The 21,070-nt window shown below is 41.4% G+C and overlaps 1 protein-coding gene across 1 annotated transcript in view; it reads left to right on the top strand.

The window, feature by feature from the left end:
- The window catches only part of LOC124797828 (dnaJ homolog subfamily C member 13), a 344,782-nt gene that overhangs the window by 280,830 nt on the left and 42,882 nt on the right, over window positions 1–21,070 (top strand). The window contains 2 exon segments of the mRNA XM_047260865.1: window positions 2,942–3,224; window positions 3,664–3,880. Coding sequence (XP_047116821.1) covers window positions 2,942–3,224; window positions 3,664–3,880 — 500 coding nt within the window.

The following is a 21,070-nucleotide window of genomic DNA, read 5'->3' as shown; positions in this document are numbered from 1 at the left end:
GACCGCAATGCAGTAGTAGGAAACGGAAGAGAAGGAAAAGTAGTAGGTGAATATGGACTGGGAGTAAGGAATGGAGGAGAAAGCTGTCTGGTAGAATTTTGCATAGAGCATAACTTAATCATCGCTAACACTTGATTCATGAATCGTGAAAGGAGGTTGTATATATGGAAAAGACCTGGAGGCACCAGAAGGCCTCAGATTGCTTACATAATGGTAAGACAAAGATCTAGGGACCAGGTTTTTAAACTGTAAGATATTTCCAAGGGCATATGTGGACTTCGGCCACAGTTTATTGCTTACGAATTGTAGATTAAACTGAAGAAACTGCAGAAAGATAGGAATTTAAGGTGATGAGGTCTGGATAAAGTGAAAAAATCATGCAGACAAGCACACCTAATGCACACCTAATGCACACGCAACTGCTAATTCCAACATTGTGGTCTGGACTGCATTCTGTCATTCGTGCCTGAGATACTGGAGTTAGGGGTCATGTGTGCATGAGGTGTATTTGTAAGTGTGTGTGAATGATATCTCTCTCTCTTTTATTGATGAAGGCTGTGGCCAAAAGTTATATGTAAGCATCTTTTTATTGTGCCTCTCTGCAACTTGGTGTGTCGTCTTTATGGTAAGCAGCAATCTGTCATTCATTTCCTACAGTGCTGATATTCCTATCAGGAGTTTCCAGTGTTTGAGTATTACTCATGTTTTTTTATAGCGACACTGAGCTTTGCATGGATAGAGCTGTTTATAGTTCTGGGTAAGATTAGGTACAAATGAATTCCAGATGGGGTAGCTACTGTGAAGCCATTGGTCTAGAGTCTTTTGGCATGAGTGAACTTTGGCATCAAATCTCAAAAAATTGCATGACTTCTATGAACTTATTTCTTCCCATAGTATGAGAAAAAAATGACAGCCACCACACTTGAGACTACAGAAGTTTCAGGTGGAATTTCTTTCCTCCATATGCTACATGTGTGTACATTATAGCTATGGCAGTTTTTAATTAGGCACTATCCCCATGTGTCATCCTGGAGAAGTTCTCAGGCTCTAATTTCTGTAAAGTTTTTATGGTCTGTAAAATATTATTGTCCATCAGCACTCACCATGTGCTCAAATAACTGCCTCTGACTATGAGTTTCGTAGCATTACATGTTGGACCTGAAGTTTTTACCAATATGTTGTGATGCACTAATCTCCCTGGTGCAGTTAGAGTCAACACTGTTTAGTTGACTGCAGTCTCTGCACCTCCAACTTCTAGATGCTGAGATGGATGCATTTTTTTTCATTTTTTTCCTTAGCTGTGAGTAGGAATTTATGGAGCCACTGGAATTGGACATGTAGGCACTGGGTTATTCATATGTTGTCTTACAGGTTCTGAATATTTATCTTCTGACTCTGATGATTCCCCTTGTTCTGTTATTTGGGGCCGGTATTCCATGTCACCTTAATAATCTTGGTTATCTTTATAATCCAACTCATCAGATTCAAAAATATCTTTTCCTTCAGACTCTTCTTCTGGTTAACTGCTCATGTAATTCAATAATTCTTCATCTGAATGTAAACACTGGTGTGCCATAATAATGAGGAGGAGTGCTCAACTTCTGCAGACCACAATAATGTATTGATAGAGAACAGCAACTAAAATATGTCCATTCTGTCACTAAATAAAGTAAAATGTAAAGAGAGAGAGGGAACCAATCAAGATAATGAAATAAATTAAGCTAAGCAGGTGAAAACATCTGTTGTCGCCCCTTTGCAAAAATAAATGTAAAAATAGTATCTCGCTGGTCAGAATGACGGGCTGGGGTCATTTAAGATAAAAATGTTTATAATTTGTTCAGTTTTTTGTAATGTAGATTTGTCTTTTACAGAATATTATTTCTAAAATATGCTTTGTGTTTTCCAGCCATTTTGTACCAATTATGTCTTAGGTTCCTTATTTTGTTTTCCTTTTTATCATTGTGCCAGGCCCACTGTGACAGTTTTCATGTTATTCTGTTTCTCTCTCTCTCTCTCTCTCTCTCTCTCTCTCTCTCTCTCTCTCTCTCTCTCTTTTCCACCTATTTTTTAACTCTTTGTGTTAACTTTCTTTTTTCTCTATTTTTCCTCTTTTTTAACAAAATCACTTCTGTTGCTCCCATTATTAATAGCTGAAACTCCTCTCTGAACCATACTTGCCTTTGTACCTTTCACTAAACTTTGGATCTCTGACTGTTTTGAGTACTACGTAAATTTGAAACTTTTCATGTACAGCATAAGTTAGAAACTTGCTATTACACAAAGATTATTAATGTACGGTTTGATGTTATGATGAGTGCCTAATGCCCTCATCAGTGTAAAAATTCTCATTTATACCTGTAATATGTACTTGGTAAATGGTACGTCAAGATACAACAGAAGGTATTAATATGATGCCAGAGCTTGTAATATTGTGGCAATTATTTGATAGATGCAAAACCTGTCAGAGGAAAATTACATTCGTGTGTAGGGAACTAATATTAAGAATAGACTTCACTTGATTATACATCAGCAAAGTGATAGTGTTAATGCTCTCTTAGATGTCACCCTCTACTTGTGAAATACATGCTTATCTGCTCTCAGCCTGGATGTGTTACTACTAACAATTCATCACATTAACACAAAGATACACAGTATGATCAACAAAGTTTCAGCACACCATTAATGAAAATCAAAATTACTTTTAGAATAATGTAAAAAGTTTTTGAAATTGCATTAAATAATAATTTTGAGATGAGATGTGTTCCAGGAAATATGTATCAGATTTATGCAGATTTTGAGTTTTAAAGTATGTGTATTTTAGTAGAGATTAATGGGAAAAGTGAAATTGGATTACATCTATTCAGTTTTTACACAAGTTTCCTGCAGAACTCGAATCCAAAAAATATCGTATTTCATTTCAGTACTACTTTGACATTTTCAGGTGCAGTAATTTACCTTTTGGATCTTTTCTGCAACTCCAACAATCCTGTTGTGAGGGAAAAGTCAGCTGAATTATTGGCCCGTATGGGGGCAGATAAGCTTGTTGGACCTAAAGTAAGACTTGATGTGGGACATTTTCTACCAGCAGCATTTGCTGATGCAATGAGAGATTCACCACAGTCTTGTGTCCATGTATTTGAAGGTGTACATGAGAATCCTGAACTGATATGGGATACAGATGCCCGTCAATCTGTTTGCAGGGTTGTCTCAAACATGAAAGAAGAGTAAGTATGCTTAAATGATGTGCGAAAAATACTGTCTGTAAACAATATTAAACCTAAGGAGATTAACAGAAAGACATTTTTACATCATAGTATTTTGCTCTAAAGTTATTCGATGTAATTTGATTCTAGCTTCCTACTAGCTATATTGTCATTCTGTATACTTAACAAGTTACTGTTCTATTCGTTTTGGTTTGTGTATAGTCGGAGGTTGCATGGTCTATAAACATGAAAAATAGTAAAGAATTCGAAAATTTTTAAGTTTTCTGTTCTTGATTAATCAATTGCTTAAGTTTATAAAGTAATAGGTTCTCTCACCTTATTTCATATTTCCTTAAAGTTGCTAGTTTTGAAACTCTCAATTTCATTGTCTGAGATTTGTCTTATATTATGTGTCATTCATTTTTTAATTTGTAATATTCCTAATACTTATTTTCCCCAGGCATTACTTGGCACAGCGTCAAAATCCAACTACTGTGTGGAAGGTACCCGAAGAAAACACATTACTGAATATCACAAATTCAAATGAATTGAGAGTGGGAGGAGTGTACTTAAGACTTTTTGTAGCCAATCCAGGCTGGGTTCTACGTAGGCCAAAGGAGTTCCTTGCTGAATTAATGGATACATGTATCTCTCTCATGAGCAAGGAAAAGCCTGATGTAAGTTCTTGACCTATTTTGTTTATGAGTAGTAACTATTTTGATTATATGAATGGTATTTTCTCCATTAGAAAAGACATATTTAATTTGGGGATGCATTAATACCTATGATGAAAAGAAAGAATTGAAAATCCATTATTTTGCAGATTCCTGTATGTGTTGAGGTTAATGTGTGTTATAAAATCTGTAAAAATAGATTATGTTGTTAATCGAAAAAACTTAGCAGCAGATATGTGCTACTGTGATCTGCCTGCCAGAAGTGGTTGTAATGACTTCACATGTTCACCTAACAGGAATGTACATTGGTGGTGGCAGGATGTTTAAATCAAACTTTCCTGCTTTTATTGAATAGTGGTTTTTTGTGCACATGCCCTTACACACACACACACACACACACACACACACACACACACACACACACACACACACACACACCTCCGCGCGTGCGCGGACGAAGAGAGATAATTACCTACACACCTCTGGGGAAGGTGGTAGACCAGAAGAAGGGTTTTTTATTCCTCTTACATCTGAATCCACCTATCAGATAGACCAGTGACTGAAGGAAAACTGCTGAAAATGTGTATTCAACAAGGTGAACTTTTCATTATACAGTTAACTGTATAATGTTAACTGGATCTATTCAGAAGCAGAGAGAATTCCATTAATGTGTGGTTTAAACCACAAAGAAAATCTTCTATCCATTTAACTGAGTGTATCTAGGCATACATTAAAGACAGGCAGTTTACACATTGCATGAGGAGAGCTGATTGGGTGAGATATATTGATTCATAGTCTTTGACTACATTTAGGGTTATCGCAAGTATTACTCTCTGACCCCATCAAGCAACTTTGCTATGTCCATTTCACAATTTTGAAAAATGTGAAATTTCAAGTGCAGCCCCACTCCAGTGATCCTCGGTCTGCCAGCAGCAAGGTTAAACTGTTGGTCAGTATTAAAGAGGGCAGTTAAAAATAGTTAAGATAACTTATGGGGCGCTCTAACATTTATTGTGTGGACGAGATTCCAATGGGAGGCGTTTTTTAAATAGTAGTTTAATGTCTGGCCTGAAGACAAAGCCTAAACAATAACCATTTCTTAGCCACTTTTACCGTGGCCAGCAATCTTGGCAAAGAGATGAATTACTGATAGATAAACATTTGTAATTTCTGTTTCTCCAACTGTGAAACATAGAAGTATTAGTTATAGATGTAGCAGCTGGATTTGGTATGATACAGAGATTGTGGCACAACACCTGATCATCTTAAGATCCATCACACCCATTTGTGACATACACTGAGAACTGAGACATTTGTGGTTGTCTATTTATTTTGGATAAAGAGATGCATACATGGTTACTATTGTGGTTCTGTAGGCAATGGCAAACATTTTGCCACGAAGACGTTGACCATCTTGACTCACAGTGGGATGAATGTATTAACACTTACAGGAATTAATTTTGAAATAATTGACTGTTTACTTACTTTTTTGTCAACTATCTCATTTTTATTGACTGCCCCTTTTATATCAACGCAAGGTGATAGAAAGTGTCACCACTCTATTCACTTCAGAAACGGTGAGATTAGTGATAATATTAATTTCATTAGAATATCACCTCTGTCATAAACCTAGAACATTCTATCCAATGTTGTATTAAGCACATTTGAAAACAAAGTTACAAGCATACAGTGGAATATCAAGTAGGATACTGAAAAGATCATCATGGTCCTGTCATCTGTCAACTTTAACTTGGTAATCTTACATTAAATAGTGATGAAACAAAATCTTTCAAAGAACACTTGATTCTGTAAAGAAATAAATCCCTATTCCCCACATGCCAAAGCAGGTAACAAATTAATAATTAAACACTCCTTCTAAATACTAAACCCAAGTTATTATTTCATCAGAATAACAAAACATGGTTTGTGCTAACAGATGGTCTGTTACTTGCGTACTTTAACTAAGCCTTGAAAAAAATCATTCAGGATAGAAAAATGAACTGAAAGTGAATAAACTGACAGATCAAAATGCTTACCAAAAGAGTAGTATCAAAATTACACATATTGCACCAGTAAATGATTTGTTTATTATTGTACATAGACATAAATCCAAATAAATAGTTTGCGAAAAGTTGGGAAGGTAACAGGATTTTAAGTCTAAAACAAAGTACATGAACAATGTTTCAGACACACCAGCATAATAAAAAAACAGAGTTTTGGAAAAAAAAGTGAATCAGAAACATTTAAATACCTTAGATCACTCATTTCAACAAATGGTTTAACTAAATATACAAATGACGACAAAATCAAAAAGACTGAGATGCCATACCGACTTTCAAAGAACAGATACAATATAATAACAAACTGACAGTGAATGTAAAACTCGCATACTAGAATGTAGACATGACTGCACTCATTACAGTTCAGTTCATTGCTATGCTGAAAGTAGGGACCAAGTAAATATAGGAAAGAAAGAAACATTGTGAGACAGAAAACAGATGAAAATGGCAACTGCATGTTAAGGACAAAAAAATTTACAGAAATATCTGGACCCTGTAGAATTATTGTGGAAGGGATATTTTGTATTTATTGTGCAGGTGAAAGAATCGGGAGAATGTAAATTAATCAAACAAATAGGCAATAAATAGGCAAATTGGGGGATGGAGGGGGGGGGGGGGGGGGGGGTGTGTGTGCGCACGTGCATGTGATTCTGAAAAAAGTCCCCCCCCCCCTTTTTTTTTAAGTTTGTGATTTCTTTGTAGACTTGTTAATTGCAGTATGAGTAAATGAATGTAGCTGGGAATGTTTATATTAAAAGAGCTAGGTGGCATAAGGAGTACTGTTGAAATTCAACAGTTTATTCATTAAAACAGAACTCTGTTGTAGCAGCACTAGTTATCTGGACATCACTAGCAGTCAGCCAATTTCACAAAAAGCAGACCAAAATGTCCCTAGAATTACATGAACAATTGGCCAAATTGTTAATTGTTAATGGGCTGTTTCACTACCAACAGTTCAGATTGTTGGTGAATTGCACAAAAATGAGTGATGTTCAATTGGAAGCTCCGTGCAAGGACCTTCAACTACCCCCTCTTGTGTGTGTACATAGAATTCCCTCTTAGCAATTATGATTTGGATTGACCTCTTCCATGACGCTAAGAAACATGATGATCCCACCATTCTCAGATGTGCTGTCGTACAGTGGTGTAGCCACCTCCACTCTCACAGGTTCTAAAATTAATAATACAGTATCCCTACAACTGACTGTACGTACATAATAAGCTACTACTCGTGCTTCTGGTTTTTGGCAATCTCGGTCAGGAAGTCCATCCCAAGCACTAAATTCAGTTCAACCTGGTATCACTAAGGAATTTTTCTCAAATGACTCCTCATATACAACAAACTCAGTCACAACTTCTCTTTTGATTGGCTTACTGTTCTGGCCTGTAGCATTAATAAATCTCGTATTTATCACAGGAAACTCTATCAGTTTCTTAACATACATTTTTCTCAGTTTGATCATAAAATGTTTCATTTATGGCACAGATATTGCTCCCACTGTCAACTAATACCTCTAACCCCCCCCCCCCCCCCCCCGCCCCCCTCCAGAGGTTAGAATAGGCCTGAGATATTCCTGCCTGTCGTTCGAGGCGACTAAAAGGGGTCTCGCTTGTTTTGGCATTCATGTGAGGGTCCCATGTAGGGTTTGACTTCCATTCTTCAAAATTTACCGAAGTGTGAGCCAATTGGGGAAGGGTGCCTTACATGGTGCATCGTGCGCTGAGACCTTCCGCATCATTCATCGACGTGGATCTGAACTTTCGCTCATTCTCCAGCTCTTGGGCGATGTCACCCTCCTGGGTGCATTTCCCTCCAGCCACTATGTAGTATCGCTTTCTGCGTTGACGACGATAATGGATTTCTTTGCTTGTTTGCACCTAATATCCAGCACGGTAACTGGTACATTGTGGTTGGCCCCCCATGATCCTGTTGGTTGTAGCCCGCTGACTACACAGGGATCGCTGTGCTGATGCTTGCGCCATAAAATCCCCACGTATGCCAAGGAGCTGCGGCTGGGTAGTGCCCATAGGCACAGCCCCTGGTGGTCAGAGTGGGTGGCATCAGGGCAGATGACACGCCATGAAGCATAGTAAGTCATCTCTTGTTGGTGGTCCACCACCAGCAGTCTAAGCAATCGAGGCCTAACTTCAGTGCAATGAAATAAGACCTCAAATCGTTCCCCTCCATGGCCACACCATGGGAGGAACGCGAGGCTAAGGATGGCAGCGAAGCTTATTCACCCCAGTACCTTGTATGTACGAGAGTTGATGGGGAATATTTCATCTCAATGAAGCCTCAGTTTTTTATGGAACATTTAGAGGGCAAGTTTGGGGAGGTGGAGGCTTGTCCAAAATGTGCCGTGAGTCAGTCTTGATAAAAACAGCATTCTCTGCCAAGTCACGGGCCTTACTCGCTTGTGACAAGCTGGGGGATGTTTCTGTTTCCAACACACCCCATGAGGGCTTAAATATGGTCCAGGGTATTATATTCCACAGGGACCTTCTTTTACAGTCCAATGATGAGCTATGCACCAACTTAGAGTGACAAGGTGTTCATTTTGCCCAGTGCATCCATTGGGATCCGAGGGATAATCAGGTTGCCACTGGTGCCTTCATCTTGGCCTTTCAGGGTGACACATTATCTGAAAAAGTCAAGGTGATGGTTTACCGCTGTGATAAATAAATAATAAATGTCGTGTGACTAGGGCCTCCCATCGGGTAGACCGTTCGCCTGGTGCAAGTCTTTCGATTTGACGCAACTTCGGCAACTTGCGCGTTGAACCGCTGTGATGTGAAACCATATTTCCCTCCCCCAATGCGGTGCTTTAAGTGCTGGAAGTTAGGCCTTATGTCTTCCTGCTGTACTTACAGCATCACCTGTTGAGATTGTGTATGCTCTTCTCATCCCAATACTCCATGTTCCCTGCCTCCCATCTGTGTCAACTGCGGAGAGCACTATTCCCCTTGCTTACCAGGCTGTAGGATTCTACTGAAAGAAAGGAAAATAATGGAATAAAAGACCATGGACCGACTGATCTATACAGAGTCTTAGAGAAAGTATGGGAGGCTACATCCTGTGTGTGACATCCACTTATACTGACGCTATGACAACAGCTGTAGCACATTCCGTTCTGTCGCATACAGTTGGCTCTCAGAGCTGTCAGACTCCATCTGCCCCCTTGATGGTGAGACACCCCCCCCCCCTCCCCCCCCCCCCCCCCCTTCAATGATCGGTGACATCAGTCCGCACTTCTCAGCTGGAGAAGCGTGCATCTTCTTCAACTCCTCTCGCTTAGAAGGGGTCCCTTGGGTTACTCCCTTCCCGCATTCCTACCAGCAGCAAAGTAGACACCCGCCAGTGGCTGAAGCAACCACAAGTAGCTGGTCGTAGGGCTTCAGTGTCCTACTCAGTCCCTGAGACTGACTCAGTGAAGCCCTCCCAGCCAGAAAAGCCAAAGAAGCAGTGTGAGAAAATCAAAAAGTGGAAGACCCCCAAGAACCGAGACTTTGCGGTGGCACCCATACCACTGCTCCCTACAAGCTCTGAGTCTGAGGATGAAGTGGAGGTTCTGGCATCCGCTGAGGACCTAGATCTCTCTGGACCCTCAGACACAGTGGATGTCTATTGCACAGGTACTCAGTCAGTGGCAGCAGGTGGCCCTGAGGTGTAAACTGCCTCATTGAGCGTTTCATGTCTTCCCTGCCTCACTATGATGTCATCCCCCAGTGGAATTGCTGCGGTTACTTCTACCACCTGGCTGAGCTACAGCAGTTGTTAAGCTTTACACCTGCTTTCTGCATTGTCCTCCAGGGAACCTGGTTCCCAGAAATGCGGACCCCTGCCCTTCAGGGCTACAGGGGATATTACAAGAACATTAGCGAATATAATAGAGTGTCGGTTGGAGTTTGCATCTATGTCCTGAACTCGGTGTGTAGTGAAACTGTGTCCTTCAAACTCCTCTTGAAGCTGTGGTTGTCAGGATATGGATGATGCAGGAAATACCTGTCAGCAACATATATCTCCCTCCAGATGGTGCAATACCACTGAACATATTGGCTGCACTGATTGATCAACTCCCTAAAACTTTCCTACTTTTGGGAGATTTTAACACCCATAACCCCTTGTAGGTTTGCACCGTGCTTACTGGCTGAGGTAGAGATGTTGAAAATTTACTGTCCCAACTCGACCTCTGCATCTTAAGTACAGGTGCCCCCCCCCCCCCCCCCCCCCCCACACACACACACACACTTTTCAGTGTGGCACATGGCATATATTCAGCTATTGATCTCCCAGTTTGCAGTCCTGGCCTTCTCCCCTCTATCCATTGGAGAGCACATGACGACCTGTGTGGTAGTGACCACTTCCCCATCTTCCTGTCACTCACCCAATGTTATGTCCACTAATGCATAGCGAGTTGGGCTTTCAACAAGGCAGACTGGGAAGCCTTCACCTCTGCTGTCATCATTGAATCTCCCCCCACATGGTAACATCAATGTGATGGTTGAGCAGGTGACTACAACAATTATTTCTTCAGCAGAATCGTGATCCCTTGTTTTTAGGGTGGGGTGCCCCTGGCGAAAGTCAGTACCTTGGTGGTTGGCGGAAGTTGCTGAGGCAATTAAGAGCATCGGCGAGCTCTACAGCGACATAAGTGGCACCCTTACATTGAGCACCTAATAACCTTTAAACAACTCACTGTAGTGGAGACAGATCGATTCTTAGGACTGGTTTTCGATGCCTGATTGACTTGGCTTCCTCACCTTCGTCAGCTTATGTGGAAGTGCTGGCAGCACCTCAATGCCGTCCGTTGCCTGAGCAACACCAACTGGGGTGTGGATCACTCTACACGGCTGCAGCTCTACAGAGCCTTTGTTCAAGCCCACCTTGACTATGGGAGTCTCGTTTATGGTTCAGCGGCGCCCTCAGCGTTGCGTTTACTGGACCTAGTGCACCACTAGCGATGAGTGTTTTTAGGACGAGTCTGGTGACCAGAGTCCCTCCATTGAAGGTTAGGCATGCACAACTGCTCACTAGTTATGTTGCACATGTTTGTAGTTCTCTGCGCAACTGAATTACAATCTCTTTTTTCCACCCACGGCGGTTCATCTCCTGCATCGGTGGCCCAAGTCAGGGCTTACAATTGCAGTTCGCATCCAATCCCTTCTATCCAAACTGGAGTCCATGGCTTTACCACCTATACTCAAGGTCCACTTACATACACCTCCATGGTGTAGTCCTAGGCTGCGGCTTCATCTGGACTTTTCACATGGCTCTCCACTGTCACTGCCTCTTGATTCTTGACATGTGCTGGGGCCATTAAGTGGTTTACATGGATGACTCGATGGCTGATGGTCACGATGGCTTTGCATATGCCCATGGAGGATATATTGAACAGCGTTCTTCGCCTGGTGGCTGCAGTGTTTTCCCTGCAGAGCTGGTGGCTATATCTCATGCTCTTGAGCACATCCGTTCATGCTCTGGGGAGTCGTTTCTTCTGTGTACTGACTTCTTGAGTAGCCTACAAGCTATTGACCAGTGCTATGTAGTGGTTAATAAAAAAAATAAATGAAGAAGAGAAGAAAAGGTTGAAAATGTGGAAGAAATCGTGAATAAAAATGGTTTTTTCAAAATCGTTAATGACCGTGAAAAAAGGGAAAGAAAGAAAGAAATGCAGATTGGACTTCGTCTTACAGAAAAGCTATCCGGCTTCGTTATTCGGAAAAGCTATTGTTGGGGTGGTCCTTGTGGCGTTTTTGAGCAAAAGTTAAACCAATTTCCACTACAAAAATTACTGAAAAGAAACAGAGAATAACAGAATGTAACTGACAGGGGGAAGTGGCGTAGATGAGAGATTATCCTTTACCAGGTTAACTTATCTTCTTTCGGGCGGTGTCCAGGTCTTCAAAAATCTCCTTCATTTCTGCGTGAAAAAACTGCTCCGAAATCTTGCAATAGTCCAGGAATCACTAATTTATACCAATTAAAATCATCTTGATACTCTATGCAATTTAATTCACTTTGCTACTTACATCCTCCGAATTTCTTAACAACTTCCACAATGTCTACACATTACAATCAGATCAAGATTAGCCATTAAGTTTTTACGTCAGCATCAGATCACGTCCGGCTTAAGCTTCAGCTAACAAGAGACAAACAAAAAACGGATAGAAAAAAAAAGTGTTACCATTTTAGTATTTTCTCTGCCGTTGAGCGCTCATACCGCTGTGACGGGATATTTTTTATCTGAGGGAACGAGTGTAGCGCGGTGAAATTCAAAGTCCTGCTACAGCTACCCTCGTCATCCTTTGGTAGTGACCATCCAGGCGTCCACCTGTGCACTGGAATGGTCAAGCCGTCCAGTGGTGTTTGTCTTGACCCCAGGTCACGTCGGAATTCCAGGCAACTAACTTGCCGACAGGCTACACGGAAACCGCTTATGGAGATCGGCGTTCCAATAACTGACCTGCTTTTGTTTTTATACCACAAGGTTTGCCAGCTTTTGGAGATGGAATGGTACAGTCTCAGTATGCACAATGAACTGTGTGCGATTAAGGAGACTATGAATGTGTGGACGTCCTCCATGTGGGCCTCTCGCAGGGGATCTGTGGTTCTCTGCCGGCTCTGCATTGGTCATGCTTGAACACCCCATGGCTACTTCCTGCAACGTGAAGACCCATCTCAGTGTTGGTGCAGCGCCTGGCTGACAGTGGACCATATCTTGTTGAGCTGTAGTTCTTTAGCTGCCCTGCAATGGAATCTTCAGTTACCGGGCTCATTACCATTAATTTTAGCTCACAACGCATCGGCTAAGGTTTTACGTTTTATATGTGAGGGTGGGTTTTATCATTCTATCTAAGTTGTAGCACTTGCATTTTGTCCATTTGTGTTCTCCACGCTAGTGATTTTATGCTGGATGTTTTAATGTGTCGCAGAGTGGCTGGCTTATCCTTTTTAGTCTTGTGGTCGGCCAGCCCTGGTCATCTGCTCTCTTGTTTTTATCCCTTCTGTCTGTTTCTTGCACCTCTCTGTGGTTTTCTTGTCCAATTATGTCCATTCTAGTGTTTGTTGTCCTTCTGTCATTCTTGTGGTTTTCCTTTCTTCCAGCTTTGCTTTAGTGTCTTGTTTGTTTTACTCCCCCGCCGGCCGAAGTGGCCGTGCGGTTAAAGGCGCTGCAGTCTGGAACCGCAAGACCGCTACGGTCGCAGGTTCGCATCCTGCCTCGGGCATGGATGTTTGTGATGTCCTTAGGTTAGTTAGGTTTAACTAGTTCTAAGTTCTAGGGGACTAATGACCTCAGCAGTTGAGTCCCATAGTGCTCAGAGCCATTTGTTTTACTCCCATCCTTGTGGAGCTATTTTAATCATAACGAGGGACTGATGACCTAGCAGTTTGGGCCCTTCCCCCCTCCCCCCCCCCCCCCCACCTCCCCCCTCCCTCTTTTAAACCAACCAACCATCTCCATAGTGTTCAGTCAAACAATGTACTGGCTCTAAATCATTGTCCTCCTCAAACTTCTATGAAGGATTATTAATCTTGAAACTGTTCTTGGCGAACTCAGTTTTTTCATCATACTCATTCTTCAGCATTAATGCATTAATAAAATTTAGATTTACCTATCCAATCTTTCACACTATGTTGACATTCATCCTTCTCTCTCTAATCATCTCTAAAAAGCACTGTCTAGTGTAATTTGGTCTCCATCTTCCATTAACAGATATGTCTGTAATTCTTTCTCCTCATACCTTCCATTAACAACAACATTTAACAAATCCTCACATGTATTGGCCTCCATAGTCCACAATATCACTTTGTGAATTCTCTGGCAGCTCCAAAACATCAACATTACAGGTAACTGTGACACTTTGCACATTGTTGCTTCAGTTATTGCTGATCTCCTTACCAAACACCTCATAATTATTACCCACAGAAACAGCCTTGCATGTTTCCACTATTACGTCATTAACATCTTTGCTGTTGCTGATCACGTTATCAGTATTATTATCACACACATTATCATTTAAATTAGATTCCTCCACATTACACATACACATATTTATATTATCAAACACAGCAAATGCCAATACTACTACAGTTGCAATCCTCCTCAGATTCAACCTGTTCAAATAATTTTTGACCATAAAAATCATTATTTGTATCACTATTTTCACTTCTGTTATCATTGTCCATATTTTGCCTGCTGTTATATTTGTTTGCACAATGCCACAGCAATGTGTTACCTAGATAGTTGTCCATGGAACATATATTAATGTCTTGTTTCCCATCTACCATCAAACCCTTTATTTTCATTTCTGGTCCATTCCCTCATCAATTTCATATCCTGTCTCAGACCTCTGATGCAACCCAACATAGTTTTTTGATTGATTGCCAGGCATTTTTCCCTTCTGAGGATAATAACAGTTTGCTACAATCTGTATTTCCCTCTCCATAAAATTTTGGGTGTTTTGTTGACTGAATTGTCATGCTATTTTCCTGAATATGACATTGGTTTCTGTTATCAGGAAACTGCTGATGCTCTCTGTTAATTTGATCATGGTGTCCATGACAGCTATAGTAGTTCGCAACTCATCCTCCGTTTCCTTCAGTTACGTGTAAATTACATTTTCATTCCTGGCGGCGCAAATGGTTTCTCCCAGCATCTCTACATCTTGGGCCTGTTGCCCTTACGTTTCTTGAAACTATGAAATTCCTGGGGGCTCATACACGATAGGAAACTCTTTTGGTCCTCCCATGTGTGTTACCTGGCAGCTCTCTGTACGCCATCCCTCAGTGTCCTGTTTGTCCTCAATGGTCCTTCCTGGGGTGCCCATTGAACCACCCTTCTCCGTTTGTACCGGTCACTCGTCCATTCAAAACTTGACTGTGGGTGCTTCGTTTCTGCATCTGAACGCCCATCCCTCTTATGCCATTTCAAGACTATCCACCATCATGGCATCCATTGGACCAAAGGCACCTTTTACACCGCTCAACTACCACTGTCCAACTGCCATGACTTTCTCCTCGACAGGTATGCATGCTTTTTGTCTACCATGTGTGGACACCCCTCCTATGTTGCCTCCTTTGATAATTCCTTTGTTCATGAGCATGGGGCTCGTCCCTCTTCTCTATTACCTCCTGGAGTCTGCTTTCGGCACTTCTTATGGCGGCTTCACTTTGCAGTACCTGCAACTTTCCCAGTGGGTGTGAGCCCTTCACTACCTCGGCTTTGTGATGCAGCCCATGTTAACCTTGGCCTTCATTCGCTTCCTAAGGACACTACTCCAGCCTCGGTCTATCGCCTTCAGTTTCACAACCTTCATATGGAACTTCACGATAGTACCTTTGTATTAACTGATGGCTCTTGGACTGACTGTGGAGTCGGATGTGCCTTTGTCATTGGCACCTGTGTCTTTCAATATCAGATTCCGGCACTCTCCTCAGTATTTACTGCCGAGCCCTTCGCCTTGTATCAGGCCACGGAGTATATCTGGTGACACAGCCTTTCCAATTGTGTCCTCTGCTCAGACTCAGTGCCCTCTAAAGTGTATGTACACTGTACACTGCTCATCCCTTTGTGCAGCGGGTCCAGGAAAACTGTCACATGCTCATCTTGCTGGAGCCAGTGTCGTGTTTCTGTGGGTTCCGGTCATGTTGGGCTGCCAGGAAACAAGGCTGCGGATGGTGCTGCCAAGGCAACAGTCCTTGTACCTCAGCCCACGAGTACCTGTATTCCCTCTGATGATATCTCCGTTGCTGTCTGCCATGAAGTGGTGTCCCTTTGGCATCACCAATGGTCCTCCCGTCACAGGAATAAGTTTCACCTTATTAAGCCTCTCCCTGTGTGTTGGACAACCTCCTCTCTGCCCTCCTGCTGGGAGAGAGATTATTTTGGCTTGGTGCATATTGGGTGCTGCCTTTTTAGCCATCGACATTTGCTAAGTGGCTCTACCCCACCATTTTCTACACATTGCATTCGAATTTTAACTGCCCGCTACTTCCTGTTGGAATGCCTCTTTTTTAACCATTTATATTCCAGCTTGGGTTTGCTGTTTGATTTGTCAGCCGTTTTAGGGAATGACACATGGACTGTCGACCGCGTTTTACTTCTTATCTGCTGAAGCAATATGGCAAAGGCCATTTAATTTTTAGTTAAGGTGTTTTTTAGCCCCTTTTTCCATGTGCCTGTTTTGAGCTGTCTCCTATTCTGTCCATTGGGACTGAGGTATAGTTATTTAACTTCTCTCTGTGCTCATGTTCTATAGTTTTGACTTGGGTGTGTATGACCCCAATTGTTTTTTGCGCCCTAAAGCAAAACATAACAAAAACATTTTCATTGCCCATTCTGTTTGTTGCTAACTATGGCATTTAGCATAAAGCCTGGTCCAACTTTTTCACGTATTCCAAGAACAAGTTAACTGAGTCCACAGCTCGTGGTGTAGTGGCTAGCATTGCTGCCTCTCGATCATGGGATCCTCTGTTTGATTCCCGGCCGGGATGTGGATTTTCTCTGCCTAGGGGCTGGGTGTTTGTGTTGTCCTCATCATTTCATCATCATTTGGGAAAGTTGCAAGGCTGGACAGTGTAAAACAATTTGTGCAGTTACTGATAACCACGCTGTTCAGCACCCCACAAACTGGTGGTGGTGGTGGTGGTGGTGGTGGTGGTGGTGGTGCTGATGCTGATGCTGATGATGATCAGTACGACTGTGAATTAAATCCCACTGCAGTGATTCAGGTAAATGTCTTTTAAGAGTGCAAATTATGTTTAACGTTTCCAAGGGTCTATCATGGTGGACTTGTGGAATTCATTCTGGTAGAAAAGACACGATGTAATCTTGCCATTTCTGTACAGGGGCTCATTGAAAACTTCATTTTCTAAGCTAATGTGATTGGTATCACTACAATATTTACTGAGTTAACTCTTCTAGAAACTGTTATAACTTGCAAAAGCATTAGTTTTGGTTTGAGCAAGTTCATGCAGAAAGAATCCTTTGATAGACTCTTTGCAAGTTTATTTTTTTGTTTGACATCACCATGACAAAATAATCCATAGAGAATAGTAAGAAATCAACAGGGTGGTACCTGTTGTCACCTGAAATTGGTTTCAAAACAGGTCTCTGCATGATAAGATTAATATAAGCCATTCAAGTTTTACTATTTCCAGCAATTTCAAGGTGACTGGCAACAGCTGTTAACTTGGTATCAAAACTTTCAGATTTAGTTTTCAGAACATATTTTAATTGCGATTTGATAGCTATAATGTTGCTGCTGAGCTTGTCCAGTGCAGATTTTTCTTCATTCTTCCCATTGTCACACTGCCACTGTTGTTGTTGTTGTTGAGGTCTTCAGTCCAGGGACTGATTTGATGCAGCCCTCCATGCTATTCTATCCTGTGCAAGCTTGTTCATGTCCAAGTTACTACTGCACTCTACATCTTTCTGAATCTGCTTAGTGTATTCATCTCTTGGTCTCCCTCTATGATTTGTACCCTCCACGCTGCCCTCCAGTACTAAATTGGTGATTACCTCCTCCTCATTAGTTATGTGATCTACCCATCTAATCTTCAGCATTCTTCTGCAGCACCACATTTTGAAAGCTTCTATTCTCTTCTTGTCTAAACTAGTTATAATCCATCCATACATGGCTACACTCCATACAAACACTTTCAGGAAAGACTTCCTGACACTTAACTCTATACATGATGTTAACAAATTTCTCTTCTTCAGAAATGCTTTTCTTGCCATTGCCAGTCTACATTTTATATCCTCTATACTTTGACCATCATCAGTGATTTTGCTCCCTAAATAGCAAAACTCATCTACTACTTTAAGTGTCTCATTTCCTAATCCAATTCCTCAAGCATCATGTGATTCAATTAGACTACATTCCGTTATCCTCATTTTGCTTTTGTTGATGCTCATCTTATATCCTCCTTTGAAGACACTGTCCATTCTGTTCAAATGCTTTTCCAGGTCCTTTGCTGTCTCTGACGCAATTACAATGTCAACGGCAAATCTCGAATTTTTTATTTCTTCTCCCTGGATTTTAATTCCTACTCCAAATTTCTCTGTAGTTTCCTTTATTGCTTGCTCAATTTACAAAATTGCCACCCCAGTTCATGATTCATGCTGCTGTCAATTATGTTGAATTTCTCATTTAACCCCAAGACTTATTTTCACATTTCGAGTCCATATTCCTGAATTTATTTCCAAACTTCGAATTCAGATTTCCAAAATGGCAATTTAAGTTTTGCATTTTGTGTTCATATTATGAGATGCCATGGATACTGTTATGCCCACACCACTCCTAGGTCTTACTGGCTCACTAGCTCCCAGCTCAGAACCAGTCTCAGTTGAAATCTTCTCTTCATTTCTCTAGATCTTTTATAGAACTTCTGTGTCTCATTATTATCCTTAATTTCATCCAAGTATTTGATGTTCCTCGTTTCACACTGCATTTTCTTCATCCTACATAACTTATCTGCTGTTTCTCTGTTCTCTCTTTTTCAGTATCCCCCAGTTAGTTTCCACGTCCCCTTCATTCCACGTGCTCTCTTGTCTCGATAATCTTTTCTAATTTCTTTTTGTATTCTTCCTGATTTTCTTTAATTTGGATACTTTCTGTGCTATCTTTCACTTTTCCCTTTCTCTTTTTGTTTCTTGCCATATTTATCTTCTGTCTGTATATCTAATTCTGTCTCTCCATTTGCCCTTCTACAGCTACTGACTTCCATGATGCCTGATATGTGGCATTTATCTAATTACATGGTCTGTCTGGTTGCCCATGTGCACTTCTCAATATCTTTCCTTGGAAGCCATGTGTTTTTCATTATCTCCTTTCCATTGGCTGATTCTATCAGTGTCAGTCTATTATCATTGTTTACTTAACACAGGCTTTCTTTTCTTATTATTTTTCCATACACTACTTCTTTTCCTATTTTTGCATTCATATCCCCAAGGATAATGTTTGCACCATGCCTTTGAACTTTCCTGATTTTTTTTTTTTTTTTTTTTTTTTTTTTTTTTTACTCCCAGTTTGCAGTAAAATACACCCTGCTCACCTTCATCTGATTCCTACATAGGGGCATAGGCACACATCATCGCGACATTGAAAGATTTTGCCCTAACTCTCAAAGAACGCAACCTATCATCAATTACTTTGAAACTAATTATATTTACCTTCATTGAGCTATGTATGAGAAATCCAGAAACATAATGTCCTGTTTCCCCTCCACTGTACATCAGTATGTGTTTCCCTGATGCAATTACTCCCAGTCCTTTCCACTGTAATTCTTGTAGTGCAGTTATTTTCTCTCTATATCTATTCATTTTTCCTCTAATTTCTTACAATTTTGCTAGATCCCTTAAATGTCCTTACATTCCGGGTAGCTATCATGATACTGATTTTCCTTCTTATTAACATGTTCTTTGCTTTGTCATCATATTGTAAATCATATCCTTCCGAGGCAGAGGTCTGGTATCCACAACAATTCCAGGCCTAGAGAGAGGAGCCAGATGAAGCATGTCTCACATGGGGCAGGGGCTGGAGCGCTATGGGCAAAGGGAAGCCATCTTCTCTAGGTGAGTAAACCACAAGGGAAAATCCTGGTCCTCCAGTTTGGGGGTTGGGCGTGGGGTCTTATAACCACACCTTGTAAAATGAAATTGTTTGCAGATACCACACATTGACTTGTTAAGTAAACTGATGTAACTGGAGTTAATTTTATCAAATGAGCTAGGTGACACAAGAAATGCCTTTGAATATCAATTATTTGCAGTCTCAGAAATTCCCTCCCAATTCACAGCTAATTCCACAATGTGTATCAACACATTTCCCTATATGAATTGTAAAGCTGCTCTCTGGTCTCACTCGCAGAAAAATTCTAAGTTACAATACGAACTGGACTCATGAAATGATAGAAGTCTGGACACTAACTCTATGCAGCCACTCCCCCATACATAACTTCTTTTAGCTTGCATGCTATTGGCTGCCGCTATCATCTCTTCCCTACAATGCAACTTGTCTTACGGAGATGCATTACATGACAGTTTGATAAAATTTTTGGTCCAATTGGCCAACTCTTCATAAAAAGAAAATAACCAATTATTGATAATACGGGGGTTGTTTTTTAAGTAAGGGCCGTTCGCGCGTATAGTCCCGTAGTTCGCGCGGATGCTGCAACAAGCCACCGCGCCACTTGCCGGCATCCTTCCCGTTCACACTGATGCAAGTTGCAGCTCTGTAGCTGATGTGTACGCATTGCTGTGCTACTTTATAATGTTTACAATTATTGAATCGCCTGCCGCGTGTGAGATATGGTCAGTGATACGTTTTTTGACTGCGAGAAGCCTATCAGCTGCAGAAATTCATCATCAGTTAACGGAAGTTTATGGCTTGAATGCAATGAGTGAAGGTAAAGTGCGTCAATGGGTTAGAGAGCTTAAAAATGGCCGTCAAAACGTCCATGACGAAGAATGCTCAGGCCGGCCCTCTGTGATCACTGATAATTTGGTGGCTGCAGTCGAAACAAAGATTCGTGAGGACAGAAGATTCACAATTTCCACTCTTTCTTTGGAATTTCCACAAGTTTCAAGATCGGTTTTGTACAAAATTGTGTCTGAAGTCCTAAACTTTAAGAAACTGTGTTCTCGGTGGGTACCCAGACTCCTCACAGAGGACCACAAAGGGAAGAGATTTGCCACTTCATTGGACTTTTTGATTCATTGCGAGGAAGAAGAGGATGACATGTTGAGTCAAATTGTCACTGGAGATGAAACATGGGTATCCCATATCACTCCCGAAAGCAAATCACAATCGATGGAATGGCGACACACAACCTCACCCGTCAAGGTCAAAGCCAAACAGACGCTGTCAAAGCGCAAGATTATGGCAGCTGTGTTCTGGGACTGGCGCGGTGTTTTGTTGGTGGACTTTATGCCATGAGGAACGACAATCAACTCAGATGCCTACTGTGCAACTCTAAAGAAGCTCCGCAGAGCAATTCAAAACAAAAGGCGCAGCATGCTGACAAAAGGAGTTTTGCTCCTGCACGATAACGCTAGACCTCACACCTCTCAAAAGACTCAGGATTTGATTGATTCTTTTGGCTGGGAAGTTTTGGACCATGCACCATACA

The sequence above is a fragment of the Schistocerca piceifrons genome, chromosome 5 (assembly GCF_021461385.2).
Source record: "Schistocerca piceifrons isolate TAMUIC-IGC-003096 chromosome 5, iqSchPice1.1, whole genome shotgun sequence".
NCBI lineage: Eukaryota > Metazoa > Arthropoda > Insecta > Orthoptera > Acrididae > Schistocerca > Schistocerca piceifrons.
Note: the sequence above shows the minus strand (reverse complement) of the source record. Positions and strands in the feature narration are given on the sequence as shown.